General features: G+C 35.7%; 1 protein-coding gene across 1 annotated transcript in view; it reads left to right on the top strand.

Annotated features, from left to right (window-relative positions):
* Positions 1-19,151, top strand: part of RYR2 (ryanodine receptor 2) — a 383,210-nt gene that overhangs the window by 284,245 nt on the left and 79,814 nt on the right. Inside the window, exons 59-65 of the mRNA XM_063390404.1 lie at positions 1,815-1,941; positions 5,184-5,299; positions 6,830-6,894; positions 8,941-9,062; positions 12,062-12,111; positions 15,804-15,864; positions 17,425-17,663. Of these exons, the coding sequence (XP_063246474.1) occupies positions 1,815-1,941; positions 5,184-5,299; positions 6,830-6,894; positions 8,941-9,062; positions 12,062-12,111; positions 15,804-15,864; positions 17,425-17,663 (780 nt within the window). The remainder of the gene's footprint in view (positions 1-1,814; positions 1,942-5,183; positions 5,300-6,829; positions 6,895-8,940; positions 9,063-12,061; positions 12,112-15,803; positions 15,865-17,424; positions 17,664-19,151) is intronic.

Below are 19,151 nucleotides of genomic sequence, written 5' to 3'. Positions count from 1 at the left end.
TTTCTTCTGTGTTAAAAGCATTTTTTATTTGTGTTAAAGCTGATTTTTTTTTTCCAGATAACATTATATTAGCACACGGAGAAAACAAGTTCCCAGTTGCAAACGGTTGAAGCTAGGATTTTACCTTGTCTGAAGGTGTCTAGTATACTGTATGCACCAAAATTGGTCTAAATTCCAGAAAGGGTATAGCAGTTAAGGTTTTATTAAGGCAAAGTTATATCTGGAAGTGCCTTTGATAAACACTTTAAATTGCCATGCCTTTAATTATATTTCCTGTTAATGTAATTTTTATATTCTTTTTCTGTAAAACCTTCCTCAGAATAAGTAGCCTCTGGATGGGCCGAGTTTGAGAAGTCATAGGCTACAGAAAGATGAGATATTTCAGTATTTCAACTGCATTTCACAGCTTTGAAAGCAGAATTTTGCCATAAAGCCCTTCAGTGAGAATACTGTATGGTATTTGGTGTGTTGTACAGTATGGGAAGTCTGGAGTTGGCTGTAGTGATTGAAGGAGAGACTTCTGATGGAGAGTTTTGCATGTGAAAAGTAGATGAATTTTTCAGCTGAGCAAAACTTGGCCTCCAAGAACTTCTGAGGGTTTTCCTCCAGTATAGTCATATGCTAATCCTTTTTTCCCCCCATGTGTAAAGAACAAAAGAATAATGTGAATTTATTTGCGTTTTGCCCAGCTGTCGTGTGGTATAGTTAGATCATGTTGGGGATGAGAGAATAAAATCCAATCATCCCAATGTTAAAGACTACTTCCTAAGACAAATCCAGACTAAACCAAAAAACCCAATCCACCATCAGACTTTCCCACTAGGTTATCATTTGGCATGTCCCTAAATGTATTCAGGCAGAACTAATGGAAAATTTCAGAATAGGTGGCTTTATAAAAATCATCCAGTGGTATGTCTCTGGTATTTTGTATAGTGAATTTGTTCCTTATAAAGTATGTTATTATTCTGATACTTTCTTTAGTGTTTTTTCAGAGGTAAATTTTACCGTTACCCTTACAGTTTCCCGGGGTCTTAGGGCAATTGCCAGAGGAATTTATTGTGTTGTGTTATGTGATGGTGATTTTAGAAGTTCAACTCCTAAGAATGATGCTTTTTATGCGGATATTTACCTTTACAAGAGCAGCATTCTTTTCTTTCAAAATTAAATATCTACATGCAGTAGATATAACTACATCAGATTTTAGTAAGCAATAGAATGAAGTTTATTCTGTTTACCTCTGGTTTTGCAGCATTCTTTTGATCCTGCTGGACAGGATGTGAACCATGTTTGAATGATGTATTCTAATTTTCTGTCTTTAATTTATTACTGTAAAGTAATAGAAATGTATCACTTTAATATATTTTCAGATATTTGTATATCTTGCTAAACTTGATGAACCCTATCATTAGAATGTTTAAAAGCAGGACTTTGTGTATGTTTACATATTTGTTTATATGTAGTTTTTCTTAGAAAATTATCAGCTATTTATTGAAATATTTTCAGTTTTCATTAAATGAAGTTGTAGTTGTAATACATGTTTTTAACATTTAAGCATTTTTCCTTACCTAAGAGTTTTTTTGCAAAAGGTTCAGCTATTTAACTGATACTTGTAGCAAATATGTTAGAACAATGTAACCATATTTAAGTTTCTATCTGAATATTTTTTAACATCTGTGTAAAGAAACAGACAAGTATATTTCAGAGTAGAATTTTCTGTAATGTGCTGTGTATTGTTGTGATAGTACTTTTACATGCTGGGACTTACCAAGTCAACAGATAACTCTTTAATTTTTAATTCTCTTGATGCTCCTTAGTAGGAGGAGGCAACCATCCCCTTCTTGTTCCTTATGATACACTCACAGCCAAAGAAAAAGCCAAGGACAGAGAAAAAGCACAGGATATTCTGAAATTTCTACAGATTAATGGATATGTTGTCTCCAGGTAATTCTCAGTTCTCAGTATTAATGTCACAGAAGTTTTCTGATAGTCCTCAGTGGTCTTTTTTAGTTTGTTTGTTTGTTTGTTTGTTTGTTTGTTTTTTGTGTTTTTTGGTGGTTTTTTGTTTGTGTTTTGGTTTTTGTTGTTGTTGTTGTTTTGTTTTGTCTTTTTGTTTTGTTTTTTTGTTTTGTGGTTTGGTTGGTTGTGGTGGAGTTGTTTGGTTTCTGTTATTGCTTATTTTTTGAGGTTTCTTCTATCAAACCAGAACTCCATGATAATTTCTTTGTTTCAGTAGGTGGGAATAAGGATGAGCTCCTTCATACAAAACATTGTAAGGAAGAAATGCATTCCAAAGTTAGTAGCAGGGTTTTTGGAAGGCATGAACAGAGTTCTCCAGAATGTCTGTATGTCTTCTACCTTCCCTCTCAATATTGCAGCTTTTTCTTTCTGGCATGTGTCCATGCATCCAACTGTCAGTAAACTTATTCATTTTCTACAAGTGATGGAATTATTAAGTCTTAGTTATAGGTTCATGCACATCTTCAAGCACATGTCCCTCTCTAAAGGAATTTCTAGACACTTGGTTAGGTAAGACAGTTTTATTTCTAAAACCTATGACTCATTTAGTTCATTAACAGTATTATTAAAATCTTTAAAAGTGGAAAGTGATGGTTCCAAATAATTTTTAACAATCCACAGAGTAAATGTAATAGTGAATAGTCTGCAGAATAACATGTATAACTTATTTTAATATGGTGTATTTATCTGCTAAATATAGCATGAATAAAATTTTAATTAATTTGGAGCCTTTTCTGTTTCATCAACATGACTTAGGAAATCAGAATCACCTTAAAAGGCTGAAAGCATATCTGAGCCTTGCATGACTTGAACATTAATAAGTGAATGAAACAGTCACTGAGATCAATTTAAGTAATCATTGTGAGTTAATTAGCCTTGCACATCTACGTAAAATCTGCCTACTTCCATTCTTTTCTATTACATATGAATTCCAGCCTGTTTCTAGAGTCCCACAGTTAATCTAATAGTTTTGGTAAAATCTTTCACGTTACCTGGAAAAATCGAGTTTACTTCTTGTCAGTGCAGTAGGATGTACAAAGAAGGATGTTAGCAAAGATTTCTTTCCTTATTCCCTGTCAAAATGATTGTCTGAATTCAGGAGTACTAACCCCTTTTACTCCTGTTAAACACAAGTGAAAAGTGGCTTTTGGGGTTTTTGGGGGAGTGGAAGGATGGAAAAATAACCATTAGCTTGGACACACCCATGCTCTAGTAGGGTACTAGACTAGTCTACTTCTTGCTACATGTGAACCCTTCAGGGCTGGTTAAATGCAGCCTTTTCCATGACATTAAATTCAATGTGCTTGCTGCACCTTTGACAACTGCCTTGTCCAAACAATCAAGGGCCTGATTCATGTTTTAATTTGGTCTGCTCACCACTGTACTTTCTGCCATATATGCCTTGCTCACATTTCTTTACCGTCTTCATTTGACAGTGACCATTGGGGTCACTTCACCCCCATGCAAAATGGCTTTATGGAAGATAGAAACATGTGCCCCCTGCCAAGCATGTGGCACTCTGGCCCGCTTCAGCTGCTGGTGCAGAAGCTCTCACTCATCTTACTGACACTGCTCCTTCAAATTAGCTGGAATTTTTTAGTCCACAGCATTCCCATCCCAGTGGCAGGCAACCAAAACTTCCAGTTGCTGGAGTTGCAGACAGTGCTTTGTGCCCTTGACTGTCTGACTCCAGTGGCTACTACCAAATGCACTGATGCCAGTCCCCTGATGAAGCTGCCACTCTGGGCTCAGGGTCTGTAGGGCCCATAGAGATGTTCCCCAAAGCTGTGGCATCTCCAGCTACTGATTCTTGAGACTTCATTCAGCCCATTTGTCACAGACCTGGGGGCACCTACACCCCAAGCCTGACTCCAGTTGCTGGCTCAGTATCCAGCTCATGCTGGTCTTGCCAGTGGCTGCCATCTACTCCTGACAGCACATGGAATACTGAGTGACATTACACAGAGATACAGGTACAAAAGCATTTAATAATATAGGACAAGCTCTACAGATGACGTACAGGGCTCAGGCAGTCAATTGATTTGACAGTTTACATGTGGCCAGCTATTTTGAAATCTGTTTTCATCTCTTTTGCACTTTGCTCTTTCTTGATTCTTCCCCCCAGTACAGTCTGTCATTGCTTTGTGTACTGAGCTGCCTGAAATAATCCAAATTCTCATGTCCCTTCCTCTTAGGAGTTCCAAAGTTCAGGTGGCCCTCTCCAAAGTTGTATCTGAAGTTTCTTAATGGTCCACTTGAGACTTCTGTTCTCCAGTGTTGTCTCCCTTATCTTTTATCTACTAGATTTGTGTCTCTAGGTATATTCTTTAATTGAAAGCATAAGTGTGCAATACGCTGGCAGTTCTATTCTGTATATATGCAGTAGGTATACTTTTTAAGCTTGCAGCTTAGCTGAGTACAAGTATAACTTGGTGCCTGAGTCAGGGGGAGATGAGTTGTGTCTGATTCCCTTGCTGTTTAGGAATAGCTTTCTCATATGCCATCAATTAAGTCCTGATCCTGCACAAACAAGGCTTATGTCAATGCCAGCTTGTTGCTAGGGGTGTCATCCCATGACATGGATTCACACTTTGGAGATTCATTCTTGTGGAAAGAAGACGTGTTTTTTTATATCAGGCGAGTAACTAAGATGGATGGAACATGCTGGGAAAGCGATTCCATCACATTGTTTTGATTTTCCTCTGATTTTTCACAAATGCTACCTAGCTATTCCAAACTTTTGCATTGCAAGCAGAATTTTCAGGAAAATTCATGGTGATGGATATTAGATTTACTTCTAGTTTGACTGTTCAAATCAAAGTATTTCTTCAACTTCCAAACTTCCTCACTCAAGAATCCGTCCATGTAGGGAAATGTAAGATAGTAATGTCTTACAAGTAATGGAAATTAATTATGATAATAGTGGATTATTTTGATTGATAAGTATAATTTTTTTCTAACCTTCTGGTTGGGAAATCTAGTTGTGTCTTAACAAATTGCTCAAAACTTAAGTAAGTGTGAGAGTGCTGTGTACATCACACACACAAAAATCTTATATTGACAAGCACATGACCATTATCAGAGAAAATAGTGTCAGACTACATGGAGAGGTGAGAATGCTTTGAGTCCTTCTGCATGTGTAAAAATTTCCTTGCTTCTTTTTACAGAGGACTTAAGGACCTGGAATTAGACACACCCTCCATTGAAAAACGCTTTGCCTACAGTTTCCTTCAGCAGCTTATAAGATATGTGGATGAAGCCCATCAGTACATTCTGGAGTTTGGTATTGTACCTTTTCCACATATTTTAAAACAATTATTATCAAAGATGTCTGATGTTATAAAAGCATCCAGGAAAATTTTTTAAAGATTTGTACATTTCTGGACTGGTTTTACCTTTAATTTCCTGAAGAAGATCATTAATTTTGGAGTTATGGAACCGCCATTCATTCCAATTTCCCATATTCATTCATCAGATTAAAATTTTTCAGCTACAATTTATGACTTTCATTCTTTGAAAAAGAAAACTAGCTGTCCCCTTGCTTTTATGCACAAAATTATTATCTCTCATATGTGCACAATAATAGTTACTATTCACATGTAATCCCTTTTTCAGAGTGCAAATGGAACTAGTCACTTATACTATTCTGAAATTTTCTCTCAAAAAGGGAGTAGAGAAACCTCTTCAACAAGCTCCTACAATGGGAATGTTCTTTCACAAGTACCCAGCACATGTTTTGTCAACAGCACTATGAAGGATTTTATTTTATCTGCTTTTGGTAAAGGTAAAAAATACAAAAGCTTGGTGACCTAAGCCAGCTCCTTACGTGAGCAGAAAAGCCAGATGATCTGGCCTGATGCGGCTTCTGCTGTAACCATGGGAGTTGCAATGCCACATAACATAACATAACATAACATGTGCCTCATTGTCATAGATGCTGTAAATGACAGTACCAGGAACATCAGGGAGATTGACTAAATCAGTGCTCATCTAAAAACCAATCTATTTTTAATGGGGAAATTTGTCAAATGTATGAGTCGTCATATGCCATGGTTACTTACAGTAGCAAAAGTCTGGTCTTGATAACTCACCAGGTTACTTCTGCTGTTAATGCTTGATTACCATGGCTTCATCATTCTTAATTACATAAATTTGTAATTACTGCAAGAATGTAATGATTAAATACTGAAACACTAGAAACATTGGTGGCACAAATACCATTTGAGTCCCTCAATAGATTACTAGAAAGAAGACATTAAATGGCAAGTAGTTTGGGAGCTGTAAGAAATTTTATTTTGAAAAATATTTTGTTTCTTATAATAAGGGAAGAGTGAAGCAATTTAAATTTTAGTTGGGTAGGTATAACTATGAATTTTGTTCTTTAGTACCAAGTTCACAAATGAGGAATAAAATTTCATAAATTTTGTTTTTCCTGGGAACAACTGGAGAAAGCTGTTTTATTAGAATCTAAGTTCATGTTTCCAAATTGTCACCTGTAACAGGAAAAGATAAACATAGCACCAGATTTTTATGTCACAAAAACATCCATATCTCTTTGGACTATGAGATGCCTACACTTTTATGAAGGTTTGGACAGTTGTTCTTTATACGTTTTATTTGCTATTAGTTTTCCTCTAATGAGGTAGTCAAAAAATGCCACTTTTAACTAGTGCCTATATTGTTTGAGGTACCTTACATCTACATCTAAAGATGACCAGTATTATTTGTTGATAGTGTATACTTCCTAAGAAAAATGCAGAGTAGACTTTAATTAGGATATATGACAGGGAACTTATTTTTCTTTTCTCTTCAGATGGTGGCAGCAGAGGCAAAGGAGAGCAATTCCCATATGAACAAGAAATCAAGTTTTTTGCCAAAGTACAGTATATTTTTCCTTATTCTTTGTCAACATAGTGATTAACAGAAGTGAGAACATATTTTTTAGTGACTGTTATTGTTATAGTGGTGTTTTTCTGTGTTAAATTAATTCTTTTATTAATTAAAAACAGCAGCAATAAAAATAGTTTAAAAACAATGTGGGGTGAAATACGAATGTGGGAAGATTACAGGACTATATTTTTTATTCTTGTTATTTCCTGCTCCATGATATGCACCTACTCATATGATGTTATTCAAAAGCTCTCTACATTTTCTGTTTTCTGGCTGAGTCTAATTTTGAATATTTTTCTCTTTTACAATCTTCAGCTGGGTTAGTGTGAGCAATAGCTATTGGAACTAACCCAGCTGTGTATCTGTCAGTGTCATGCTAGTTATTTCTCTTGTTCTAAAACCATGCTGCTATCTCCATCACGGAGTCACGCAATGGCTGAGGTTGGAAGGGCCCTTTGCTTAGCAGTGTCAGAGAACCATGTCCAGACATCTTTTGAGTATCTCCAAGGGTAGACTCCACAGTCTCTCTGGACAACCTGTGTCACTGCTCAGTCACCCTGACAGTAAAAAAATGTTTCCTGATGGTCTGAGAGTACCTACCATGTTTCAGTTTGTGCCCATTGACTGTGCTCCTGTCACAGTTGAAAAGAGCTTGGGTTCATCTTCTTTATCCCCTCCCTTTAGATATTTACACACATTGATGAGCTCCTTCCTTAGCCTTCTGTTCTCCAGGTTAGGGTCCCATCTTCCTCAATCTCTTGTCATTTGAAAGATGCTGTAGTTCCTTAATCATCTTTGTGACCCTTCACTGGCTTCTCTCCAGTATGTCAATGCTGCTCTTGTACTGGGGAGATCAGAACCACATACACCACATACACCACATACACCAGAGTTCAGTGGAGAGGAAGAGCAGCCTCCCTGGACCTGCTGAGATACACTCTGTCTAGTTCAATCCAGGATGCTTTTGGCTGCCTTTGCAGTAAGATTGCATTTTTTGGCTCATGGTCTGTTTTCTGTCCACTGAGAATCCCCTGGTCCTTCTTTGAAAAACTGCTTTTCAGCTGATTAGTCCTCAATGTGTAACTGGACTTACTCCTCCCTAAGTGCAGGACTTTGCACTTCCTTTTCCTCCTGACAGTCATGAAATTCCTCTCAGCACAATTCTCCTTTCTCTGTCATATTTTTACACATTATAAACCAAGAAAATCTGCTGATGCCTTTCACTCATAGAGGCTTGTATGGTATTTGCATATTCAAAATGCCTTTTGAATTCAATAGTGAATAAGAAAAGGCAACTGTTTGCATCATTTTCTAAGCCTGGTATCCTTTGCAGTAAGTTGTTACTTCAGTGCCTTAGAGTACTTCCATATGGTATTATTTGCCAAGCTGATTGACTCAGAAGCTAACATTCCACTCTCTTGTGAACCATGCTCCAAAAAGGAAGCAATTTCATATTTTCTTTTTGGCCGTTTATTTTGGATCTCTTCCTGGCTGACACCTGTAGTGGACACCGAGTAATAATCACTGCAGAAAGTAAACAGGAAAACTTCTGTGGCACAAGCCCTTAGTAAGTGAGATTGTTTTGGGAGCTTCATATGAAAAATCTAGAACTAAATGCTGTTAGAATGCTGACAGTTGTAGATGATTTTTTTTAAACCTACATTGAAAGGAATGAGGAGCAATATTTGTATTTGGTTATGTGGTTTAGGAAAAGATCTTAAATTTTGAGATAAAATTAAATTACATTTTTTGCCTTGTATCTGTCAAAAAAAAAAGACACTTGTAAGTCCCAGTAAATAATGTAATGTCTCAAATAATGTAAGTTTTTTCTGCTGCCTTTCTTGATGGCATATCAAGTGCATTTATTAAATAAATTCAGAGGAATAGCTATTAAAGACAAAATCCAAACAGATAGAAGTATTAAGACAGAAAACCTGTTTGAAATATCCTGTCTTTAGTTGTGACTTACAATGTATAATACAGAACATAATAAAGAAGGTCCTGAGATAACCACTCTTTCTGGTGTAATTTCAGGTTGTGCTCCCTTTGATTGATCAGTATTTTAAAAATCATCGCCTGTATTTCTTATCTTCAGCAAGCAGGCCTCTCAGCAGTGGAGGCCATGCCTCTAATAAAGAGAAAGAAATGGTGACAAGGTAAAGCTTAAAATAATATTAATGTCTATGTATATGTGTGTTGGTCTTTAAAGAGCAGCAGTTGATTGTGGGAAAGTGAGAAGTGGGAGACACAGAGATATTTTTATGTACACACAAATTAAACATTTTTCACTTTCTTTTCCCATTAGGAAAATTCATTGTATAAATGGAGCAGAGTACAGAGTTATTATTATATGCTGTTTAAAAGGTGATGATTTTCACATGCAGGGAATTTCAATTTATCCTTATATCCAACAGTGAAACATTTGCACAGTCTGTGGCACACACTATACAATTATGTGTCAGTTTTCACTGTTAGAAATAAGTATATATTGAAAAAAATATTCCTGCAAAATTTTATGTTAGATTTAGAAGGCAAACTTATTTGCAGCTGAGTTTCAATAAATATCATTATTAATGTCCATCATAAAAATAAGGGGGTTCTTTCCGCTCTTTAGTTTTATAAATAGTAATGAGTAGTACTATCACAGAAATACTTGATTCTTTCCCTGAAGTTACTCTTTTTTTAAGACCTTCTCTCTAAGAAGTTTTCATCTAATTTCAGTTCTGACTGAGTTGAAACCCACATTTCCCATTTAGTAAGGCGGATTACAAGCTTCACACAGGACCTGTTGAGTACCTGTAATGTGGGCAGTGTGATGGATGCCTTCTTGGCTGTTCTTGGGCATGAACTATGCAATATTGTATTGCTGTATTTTGAGGCTGGCAGCCAGCTGATGGTCATGCAGACATGCAGGGCTTGCAAGATGTGAATACTGAGTGAAGTTTCTAGCACAATATTAAGCTCAAGTAAGTAATGGCTGTCTTGACTTTGCGTCATCTCATGGAGTAATCTGATCTGGCAGCTTATCTGAATGCCGTTCTTCAAGGGATTTAAAAACTGCATCAAAATGCATGCATATAAATAATTTCCCAGTCTTTTATCAACTGCTAATTTTCTGTCTGTAATGTCCTGGATAACAGGATTTTTACAGTTGTTAAGTCACACCAATAAACTCCCTACTTCTGGAATATGTCAGATATATCAGCATATCTGCTGCACAGAGATTCAGGATTTATGCTTGTATGCTCTATAGCTGTGTGAGATTCCCAAATATATAGTCCTGCAAAAAGATCAGAGCTGCTGCCGTACTTCATTGAGTTATGTGCCATCCAGGTGTGTCAGCCAAGGAGCAGAAAATAGATACAGGGAAATCTTGGATGAATAATAGCTAATCCTACTGAGTACACTTCCTATACAGAATTTGTTTTAAGCTAAAGGCAATTCCTGGCTGCTTTCCTTCTCCCATGAAGATAAACTTACATTCATTAAGCTATGCAAGAGTATAATTCTGGATATTGATAATGCAGTGAAAGTCTTAGCATATGCAGCAACCATTCCATATTCAGAAAACATAGTAAATCCAGATCTATTTTGCTGAAAAATATGGGTCAGGCTTCTTCCTGAAATGAGGCATTATATTCTGTTGTATTTGTAACCAACCTCTTCTTGATTGGGTTTTTTGAATTTCTCATCCAGTAGACCATGTTACAAATTCTTGAACTACTGTAGTTGTATAAAATTGATTCTGATAATCAATCTAGGTATCAGAAATTCAGAGCTTATTTATTTATTTGACCTCAACTAAACACACTGTAGATAATAGTTTGTCTCACTTTGTAAAAGCATAGCATCTACTGAATGGTACAGTCAGTTGAGTAACATTTGTATGTCAGAACACAAGACAGAGTGGTAAGCTATTTATGTCTTTTCCAGAATGGACACAAATTCTATATGATGCTGACATGCTTCTCTACAGCTTTTCCCGTTGGACTTGGTGATCCAAGATCCTCATAAAAGAATATATAGTATATGTCTGCATCATGGAATAAAAAGTGAGCAGAGATCCCTGAACACGCACCAAGCAGACTCATTTCTAAAACAGAGCAGTTGCTGTTGCTAGAGTCGATCACTGTGCATTGGCTAATGAGCTGGATTCAATACTACATTAACCTGGCTGTTGTGATTCTGGACATAAATGTTTCCATTTGACACCGTGCTCTTGTCTGTCAATGGAACAGCATGTTCAGATCTCATCCATAGGCTGTGCAGACATGCTTATTGTATCTTTTGCTTTTAAATCAGAGGCTAATAAATAGCCAGTGTGCCTATTAATTAAGTAGCTTAATAAAATGACATGATATTATTGTTCGTGTCATTTATAGCAGATGAAGGGGTTTGCAGCATAAAATAATAATACTAAAATGGATGTTCATGCTGAAAATTCTCACAACAAAACAGATAATGATGATTGATCTAATTCCTCCTTAATTTGGAGCTGAGGTCAATTTGGGTAAGGCAGTTTGCTCCTGCTTCTATGAATTACTGCAAAATTTCACTCTTCTTTTTTCTCAGTGGAGTGCTGTTCATCAGCACAGGAAGTAGTTCAAACATGTGAAACAAAATCATTGATCATATTGTTTTAAACCATGTAAGAGGTGATATTTTAAAAAACTTACTTCAAAAGGAATTCTTGCTGTGTTCAAGTTTACAAGCTCCTAATTGAACTAGTTAAACATTTACCATCACACACCTCAGTTAATCTGATTCCCTTATCTTATGTTATCAAATTGTTAGTGGTATCCTGTGTAGCACAATGACCGTATTTTACTTTTTAAAGCTTTGATGGTTATTTTCTTGTGGGTTATTGTACAGAATGCTTTTATATTAATTAGCTTTGCTTTTAGATTTTTTTGTTTGTTTTTTTTTTTAATTATAATATGTGCTTATTTAACCATGTTTGTTAAGGATGCACTTGAAAATTCTTTCTTTAGTATTCTGTCCCACATTCTGCTCAGACAATTGATTCTTTCTGCGTGACATCATGTTGCTTTTCCTGCTCATATATCAGCTGTTATTTTTTCTTTCTTTTTCCCCCTCCCTCCCTTATTTTTTTCCTTCTCCCTTCTCTTCTCTTTTATTTTTCTTTTGTCTTCAGCCTGTTCTGCAAACTTGGAGTTCTTGTCAGGCATAGGATTTCACTGTTTGGTAAGGAGACCCTTGACAAATACTAGCATGGCCATCACTTGGTTTTCTTTGCAATTTTTGCATTGTGTTAAGTGCTGCTTTCTTGCATGCTGCATGGCTGAAATGCATGGTCTACACAGACCACCAATTTTTTAGGCTGGTAGATCAAAGATGACTTCAGGTGGAATAAAAAGCTTTTGTAGTTTTCAGTTTGTGGGGGGGTTGCAGTTTGTTTTGTTTTCTGTGTGTCTTAACTAATATCTGGTTTCATTATCGTATCAAAGAATTCTGATGAGTAAATTAAAATTATGGATTTGTAATGTTATTCTAAATCATTTGGGAGAAACATTAGGCAATTAGAACTGCACATTTGTATTGGAAAGTCATTAAGGAAAACTAGAAGTGGGCTGAAATGCTTAGTTACGTTCTGTGGAAACCTTGAATATTCCAGACGTGCTTGACTCCACATACGCATGTGTACTCTCTTTCTGGTATGATGTGGCCTCGTCAGGAGCTTGGTATTTGTCTTACCCCATGTGAAAATCACTGAATTGATGCCAATTGGAAGTCTGTTTCAAGTGTATACATTATATGCAATGTGTGGCACAGTCATTTTCTTTGCTATTTTTTTGTATGCCATGTTGCTAGGAGAGTTGGAATAGTACATCCTATGCATACATGGCTTCTATGATGGATGCAGTGCAAATTTCAGCATCCATGAACATACCTAATTGGGTAATTATCTAGTGAATTAGAATTTGATTATGATAATGTGCATCTAACTCAATTCCTGCATATTTCATTCAATTTGAAGGGAAGGAACTCGCTGCAGCAGTGTAGTGTTTAAAAATTTTACAGACCATAATGAAAACCATTAAACTAAGAAGAAATATTGGAAAGTTTTTTGGCATAATCACATTTAAATATTTTGGGAGGAGCTGATTGGATTTGCCTATAAAGCCGAAAGATCATAGGAGGAATGGAGTTATTTCTGCAGCTGTGTGGTATTGTTACAGCTTATTCTGAAGGGTGGAATATGTCACAAACCTACACATAAGCTCTGATTTATACCCTAGGTTGTTTCTTCAAAGAATGAACTAGCTCAGGTATACTATTAAAATTTTGGAAATATTTTTTGTCATTTGTGCATTTGGTTTTCAGAATTTTTTTTTTTTCTAAAATGAGTCATGGTTGAAATTAAAAACCTAAGCCAATGTAACTTTCTTCATTACTAAAGAAAAAATCTTTTCTATTCCATGTCTCAGCTTGCTTATTTCCTGTTGTTTGGTTGGGTTCAAGTGCTAGGACATAAGTCAGATAGGATCAGCTGATTATTTGTGATGGCTACAGTTAATTTTTTAGCTCTTTTCCTAGACTGCAGTAACTAAGAGAGTACAAAATCTTTATGCCAGTAGTTTTGGCATGAATTGTGACAAGGTCATCATGAAACTACAGAGCATGATTTGGTTGTTTACTATGGACTTAATAATTCAAAGTCACCTTATAGTTTGTCTTCCCTTGCAGACGATTTGCGTGATGTGAGAAAATCTGATTAAGAGAGTTGCACTCAATCCAGCAAATACATAGACTGTGTAGAAGAGGAGAAAATGCTCATAACTGAGCACAGCTTGGGCCTAGAAAGTTAGTTGTGCATTTTGAAGGCATCTTCTGTGACCAAGCGCTGCTCAGTAATAATATGGATTGTGTGGAGTTTGCTGTAACAAATATCAAAATTCTATATAGTTTTTCTGTAGAGGTATTTTATATTACTGTGCATTTGAATGGTGCTTCTGAATATACAGCTGCATTTATGAAAGTGCAAGTCATGTAGTTTAAGATGTATATAGGAGTTTGTTAAAACAGAAAATTACGCATGCATGTCTTAAAGAGTGAACTTAAATAGTCAACTTTGATATCTGAGAATGTCATTGAGAATATGGAATCGTCATTCAGCATGGAATCATTCCTGACAGTGTGGAAATAGATTTTGATTACAAGAATTTTTTTTTTGGGAGCTGTGGCTGTACATGAGGAAGACTGTATTGATTTGTTTTCATCAAACAGAAATTTAAAGATTTCAGTGAATAATTTTTGTGAATTGAGCATATTAATTTATATTTTCCCAAATTTAACCCCCAGATTTGTGTAAGTAGCTTTATTCAATTTTTATGCTGTTTAAATTTCTAGTAAGCCATTATATTCTGGATCAGGTTGCTAAGGATTTGTGGCTGCCCCATCACTGGAAGTGTTCAGGCCGGGTTGGATGGGGCTTTGAGTAAGCCTTGTCTAGTGGAAGGTGTCCCCGCCCACAGCAGGAGGATGGACCTAGATGGTCTTTAAGGTCCCTTCCAACCCAAGCCATCCCATGGTTCTGTGATTGTCTAATCCACAGCCCAGTGTACTTTGAATATTTCCCTCCATACCTGCTGTCATTAGCACAGTCCTGTGCTATTTTCATCAGCACAGGTATTCCTATCACTAGAGCGTTAAAATAATAAGGAAAAACATTTGATCTGACAAAAAACCCTAATCTTTTGGGGAAGTAATTTTGTTAGGTTTTTTTTAGGTCACCTCTGCTTTCTCATCTGCTCGCTGTACCATTGCATGATCACATGTGCCAGTGAAAAAACAGGTGAGGCTGCCTGGCTGAGGCAGCGTGGAAGTGGTGGTTTAGGTTTGTTTAATCTGCTGTGGATGAACACCACAACAGTATTTCCTAATTTTGGTAGCACAGAACAACTTTCTCAGTGCTGCAATGAGCCTCCCACACCTTGCTTGCAATTTATCTTTTAAAATCTGTAGTTCACTGAAACACTTACTAATTTTACTTGAATGTTTGCTTGTATATTTAAGAAATATCCACCAACCAGAGAGAAAATATAGTACACTGTATCTATCACTGTATGCAGATAGAAGTATTTTCAGAAATCTTTCTTACACGTTAAATTTGTTTCTACTTTTTTTTTCAATCGAGAGCATTTAAAAAGAAGCAAGAAAAGGCAGTTTTCTTTTTATGCATAATTTCATTAAAAAAAGTAAAAATAGGCTGTGGTTGAAATTTGTGTAGCATACATCTGTTCTGGACTTAAAAATTGATCTCAGAGGTAAGAGGCTCGTACATGGCAGCATTTTGGGATGTACATCTGTAATGAAGGCTTGTGTCTTTTTACATACCTAAATGGGAAAAATAATTACAGAATATGGGTATGATGTCAGGGACTGTTATTCATGTAGACCAAATTAAGCTATAAATGACTGCAGACTGTAGGGAGCGCCAACTTTTTTAATGACAGTTTTTGTAAGTGTTCTCTTTCTGCAATAACAACTTCGGAAATTTAACAGCTTTTATGTTACTGAAGGGGGAAGATAAATAATCAGATAAACTTGAATTAATTAAAGCAAAACTTAGAGAAATCAAATTAAAACCAGACAATACACTGGAGCTCTAATTAACCCCACATTTAAGTGCTTCCATCTTTACTGCCTCAGCTATTTTATGAGAGATGCTTTCCTGCCTCTAGTTACTGCATTTGTGTAAATAAGGCTAAGACAAAAAACTGCATGTTTTTTAACTTGAAGTTATGCAGAAGTTCAGTTGCTCTTCTGCTATGTCATTTATTCTTTCATTAAATCCAGAGGTACAGTTAGCAGCGTGTCAACAAGCTATACCCTATGCTTGGCTTAATTGGTGGATAATTTTCCTCCCTGTCTAGGAAATGATGCAACATCAATAGTCAACTGTCTTCACATACTGGGACAGACCTTGGATGCAAGGTAATACTGATTATATTTTCTAAAATCACTTTCTAAAGGAAAATCACTGAAGAAAGTCATGTGCAGTTATATTTGGGCTATCTGTATAAGACTACAGAATTTCAACACTTACGAAGTTAAAAAGAATTCCCATTAAAAAACAGGTCAGTTGCTAGGATTTGACAGGACACTATTTTTAGGTTACTCTTTAAATGTTGCTATAGATCGGCGCTGTCCAGAAACTTCTGGCTGTTAGTTTGTGATTTTATTCATGTGACTTTCTCAAAATCACAATAAAGTTAGATTTTTTATTCTTTTCCTTACACTTTTTAATCAAAAACTGCACAGTAAATCTGTCTCATAGAGTTTCTTCTTTACAAAATTAATTCAGGTTCTAATTTGAAAAAACCCCAAACCCTTTGCCTAGAATTCAGTGTTACTTTTATGCTAAATTCAGCTGCTTCAGCTGTTATTGTGAGGTTTATGGCTGCCACAACCTTGATATATTGGAGGGTAATGTGTTGCTTTTCATTTACTGTAGTCAACCATCTCTGCTGATAGTTGATCTTTAGACCTTTGCAGTTTAAAACAAAATATGATAGCTTAAACTTCCTTCATGGAAATTTTAAGGTAACTTTTTTCACTTTGCATTCAGTCTCAATTGGCTGCATCATGTGCAGGAAGTTCTTTTTCTCAATATATTTGCAGTTGCTTTTATGGATAAGTTTTATATTCCATTTCCTATGAGGTAGAGTCATGATCATGGCTATTAATATGGCTCAGTTCCTGCATGGTACACCTTTAGTTTGCAATATCGTGGTTTTTTTGTCTTAAATTGTCCATGGTCCATGCAGTCACACAGACAGAATATAGATACAAGTAAAGGTCACGAATTCAGCTCTTGGTAGAGATCTAAAAATAGCTCCAGAGGGAGATTAAGGAATTAATGGAGGTAACACAGAAGTTTAAAGATACTGGTCTTGAAACTGTATATATTCACTCTTTAAAATAAACAGACTAAAAGAACTGGATTGATACTCAGTTTACAGAAGAACATCACCTCAATTTATTTCATGCATGCCTAAATGGATATTTCCTTAAGCAAAGTGTCTTTGTAATTGCACTAGTTAAATCATATAAGGTAATAATTCTCCTGGATTATATCTTTACATCATGGATTTATGGTGTTATAGTTACATAATAAATGCATTTATTAATAATAAATGCATTTATTGATTGATTGATTGATTCTCTTTCTTGAGTCAGAAATCACAGACTTAGTAATTTTTTTTTTTATGTACTTGTTCTTTTTCCCCTCTGAAGGCAAATGAATCACTTTCTAAATTTTGAAGGACTATTTGCTCAGTGGAAAAACAGATAAAGTATCCTTGTGTTCTGCAGGATACCTATGAAGCTTGCTTTCAGTCAGTTATTCTGCTCTGAGGAGATTTTACAATGTTAAAAGATGAAAGATTTTTCTTCAGATCTCTGTTATCTATTTCATATAATCCAAGACTAAGCTGTATTCCATGCTTGTCTAACAGAATAGTCTTCTTCATTCTTTTTGCATGCTATGAATAGGACTGTGATGAAAACTGGTCTGGAATCTGTTAGGATGGCATTGAGAGCATTTTTGGATAATGCTGCTGAGGATCTGGAGAAAACAATGGAAAATCTTAAACAAGGCCAGTTTACACACAGCAGAAACCAGCCAAAAGGAGTTACACAAATCATTAATTATACGACAGTTGCTCTCCTGCCAGTGCTATCTTCGTTATTTGAGCATATTGGACAACATCAGTTTGGGGAAGATTTGATATGTAAGTATCATATTATCTTATATGCCTGTAGAAGGTCCATGCCATTAAAATATCCATATATGCATTACTAGACCATCAATTCTATTAAAGAAGGACAAATCCTATGTCATTTTGACAAATTTTTTATTAATTTAATCAAACACTTCCAGCTATCAACCAAAAACAGACTGCAGGTTTTAGTGGACTCTAAATAAATATTGAAGCAGATGTGTCCATGATTACAAAGTCAGAAGGATCAATTTTGTTTGTAACTTTATCCTAAATTTACTATGACTTTCTTCATGTATGGGAATTCATTTTGTGTAAGTTACTTTGTCTTTACTCTGTCTATAAATAAGGTTATACTACAAGAATTATTTTACACAAACATGCATGAACCTCAGTTTCAGTTGGAGGTGAATCTGGATCCTTAAATTCTGAAAAATTCAAGGGAAAAGGGAAAAGTGGAAGGAGCTCCTGAAGAATTCAGACACCAGAGAAAGGAATATATAAGAGCCTGTATATCGGATTTCTGTAAAGATTCTGATTGTAGTGGATTCGGTGGTCCTTAATTTTCCCAACCCCAAAATTTTGCAGCCAAAATTTTGCAGACTTTGCAGTCTGCACACAAAACTTTACTTTTATGTATTTTAGGAAATAGAAATATCACTGTCCATATGGCACTAAAGGGGGAAATCCTGCCCTGCATAGTTAACTCAGTTACTCAGTTATGAAAAGCCATGAGAAGGACCTGGAGGAAAAGAATACTGAGCTACATTGTTTTTCTCTTTTCAAAATCTATAAAAATTATTATTTAAAGTAGCCTTGAAAGAACTCTTCAGAAATTTGGAGTTGTATTGATGGATTTGAAAGTCATGAGATGCTTAAACATCCCCTTTTTTTCATTAAACTATTTCTGTAAAGTTCCAGAGACTCTGATGGTATCCAGAAAAAGTAATTTGTTCATCCTAAACCACTTTTCCAGGCATCAAAATGTTCATGCCTTGTATAATTTTTGGTCTCTGGTATCCCATGTTTTAGAACTTAACATTTAGCTTTGAATTCTTTATCACTTAAATTGGTGTTCTTAATCAGCTATTCTACATACATCACACTGGTGTGAATCATCACATTGATTCTAAATTCAAATTTAGAATTCATGAACTGAGAAAGAATAATTATTTGAAATTGGGTCTATTAATTTTGTCTAGAGCATAGTGGAAAGACCAATTTTTCTTACACACAAATTCTCTTTGCATTTTTTTAAGGGTAATATTTATCTTATTTGTACAAGCATCTTGACCTGGTGCTTGTACCTGAGAGTACTAGTTACAAAGTATACTCTGTGGGTGGATCATGTACCAAGATGGGTCAATCTCCCTGAGTTTATTATTATGATGTAAAAACACTTAACTCCAAGATGATCTGAACTAAAATCACAGTACAGTAAAGGGCTGGGCCATGCAGCTTTGATGCAATACCTTGTAGGGTCTCTCAGCCCATGAAGTC

Source organism: Prinia subflava, chromosome 2 (genome assembly GCF_021018805.1).
Source record: "Prinia subflava isolate CZ2003 ecotype Zambia chromosome 2, Cam_Psub_1.2, whole genome shotgun sequence".
Classification (NCBI taxonomy): Eukaryota; Metazoa; Chordata; class Aves; order Passeriformes; family Cisticolidae; genus Prinia; species Prinia subflava.
Note: the sequence above shows the minus strand (reverse complement) of the source record. Positions and strands in the feature narration are given on the sequence as shown.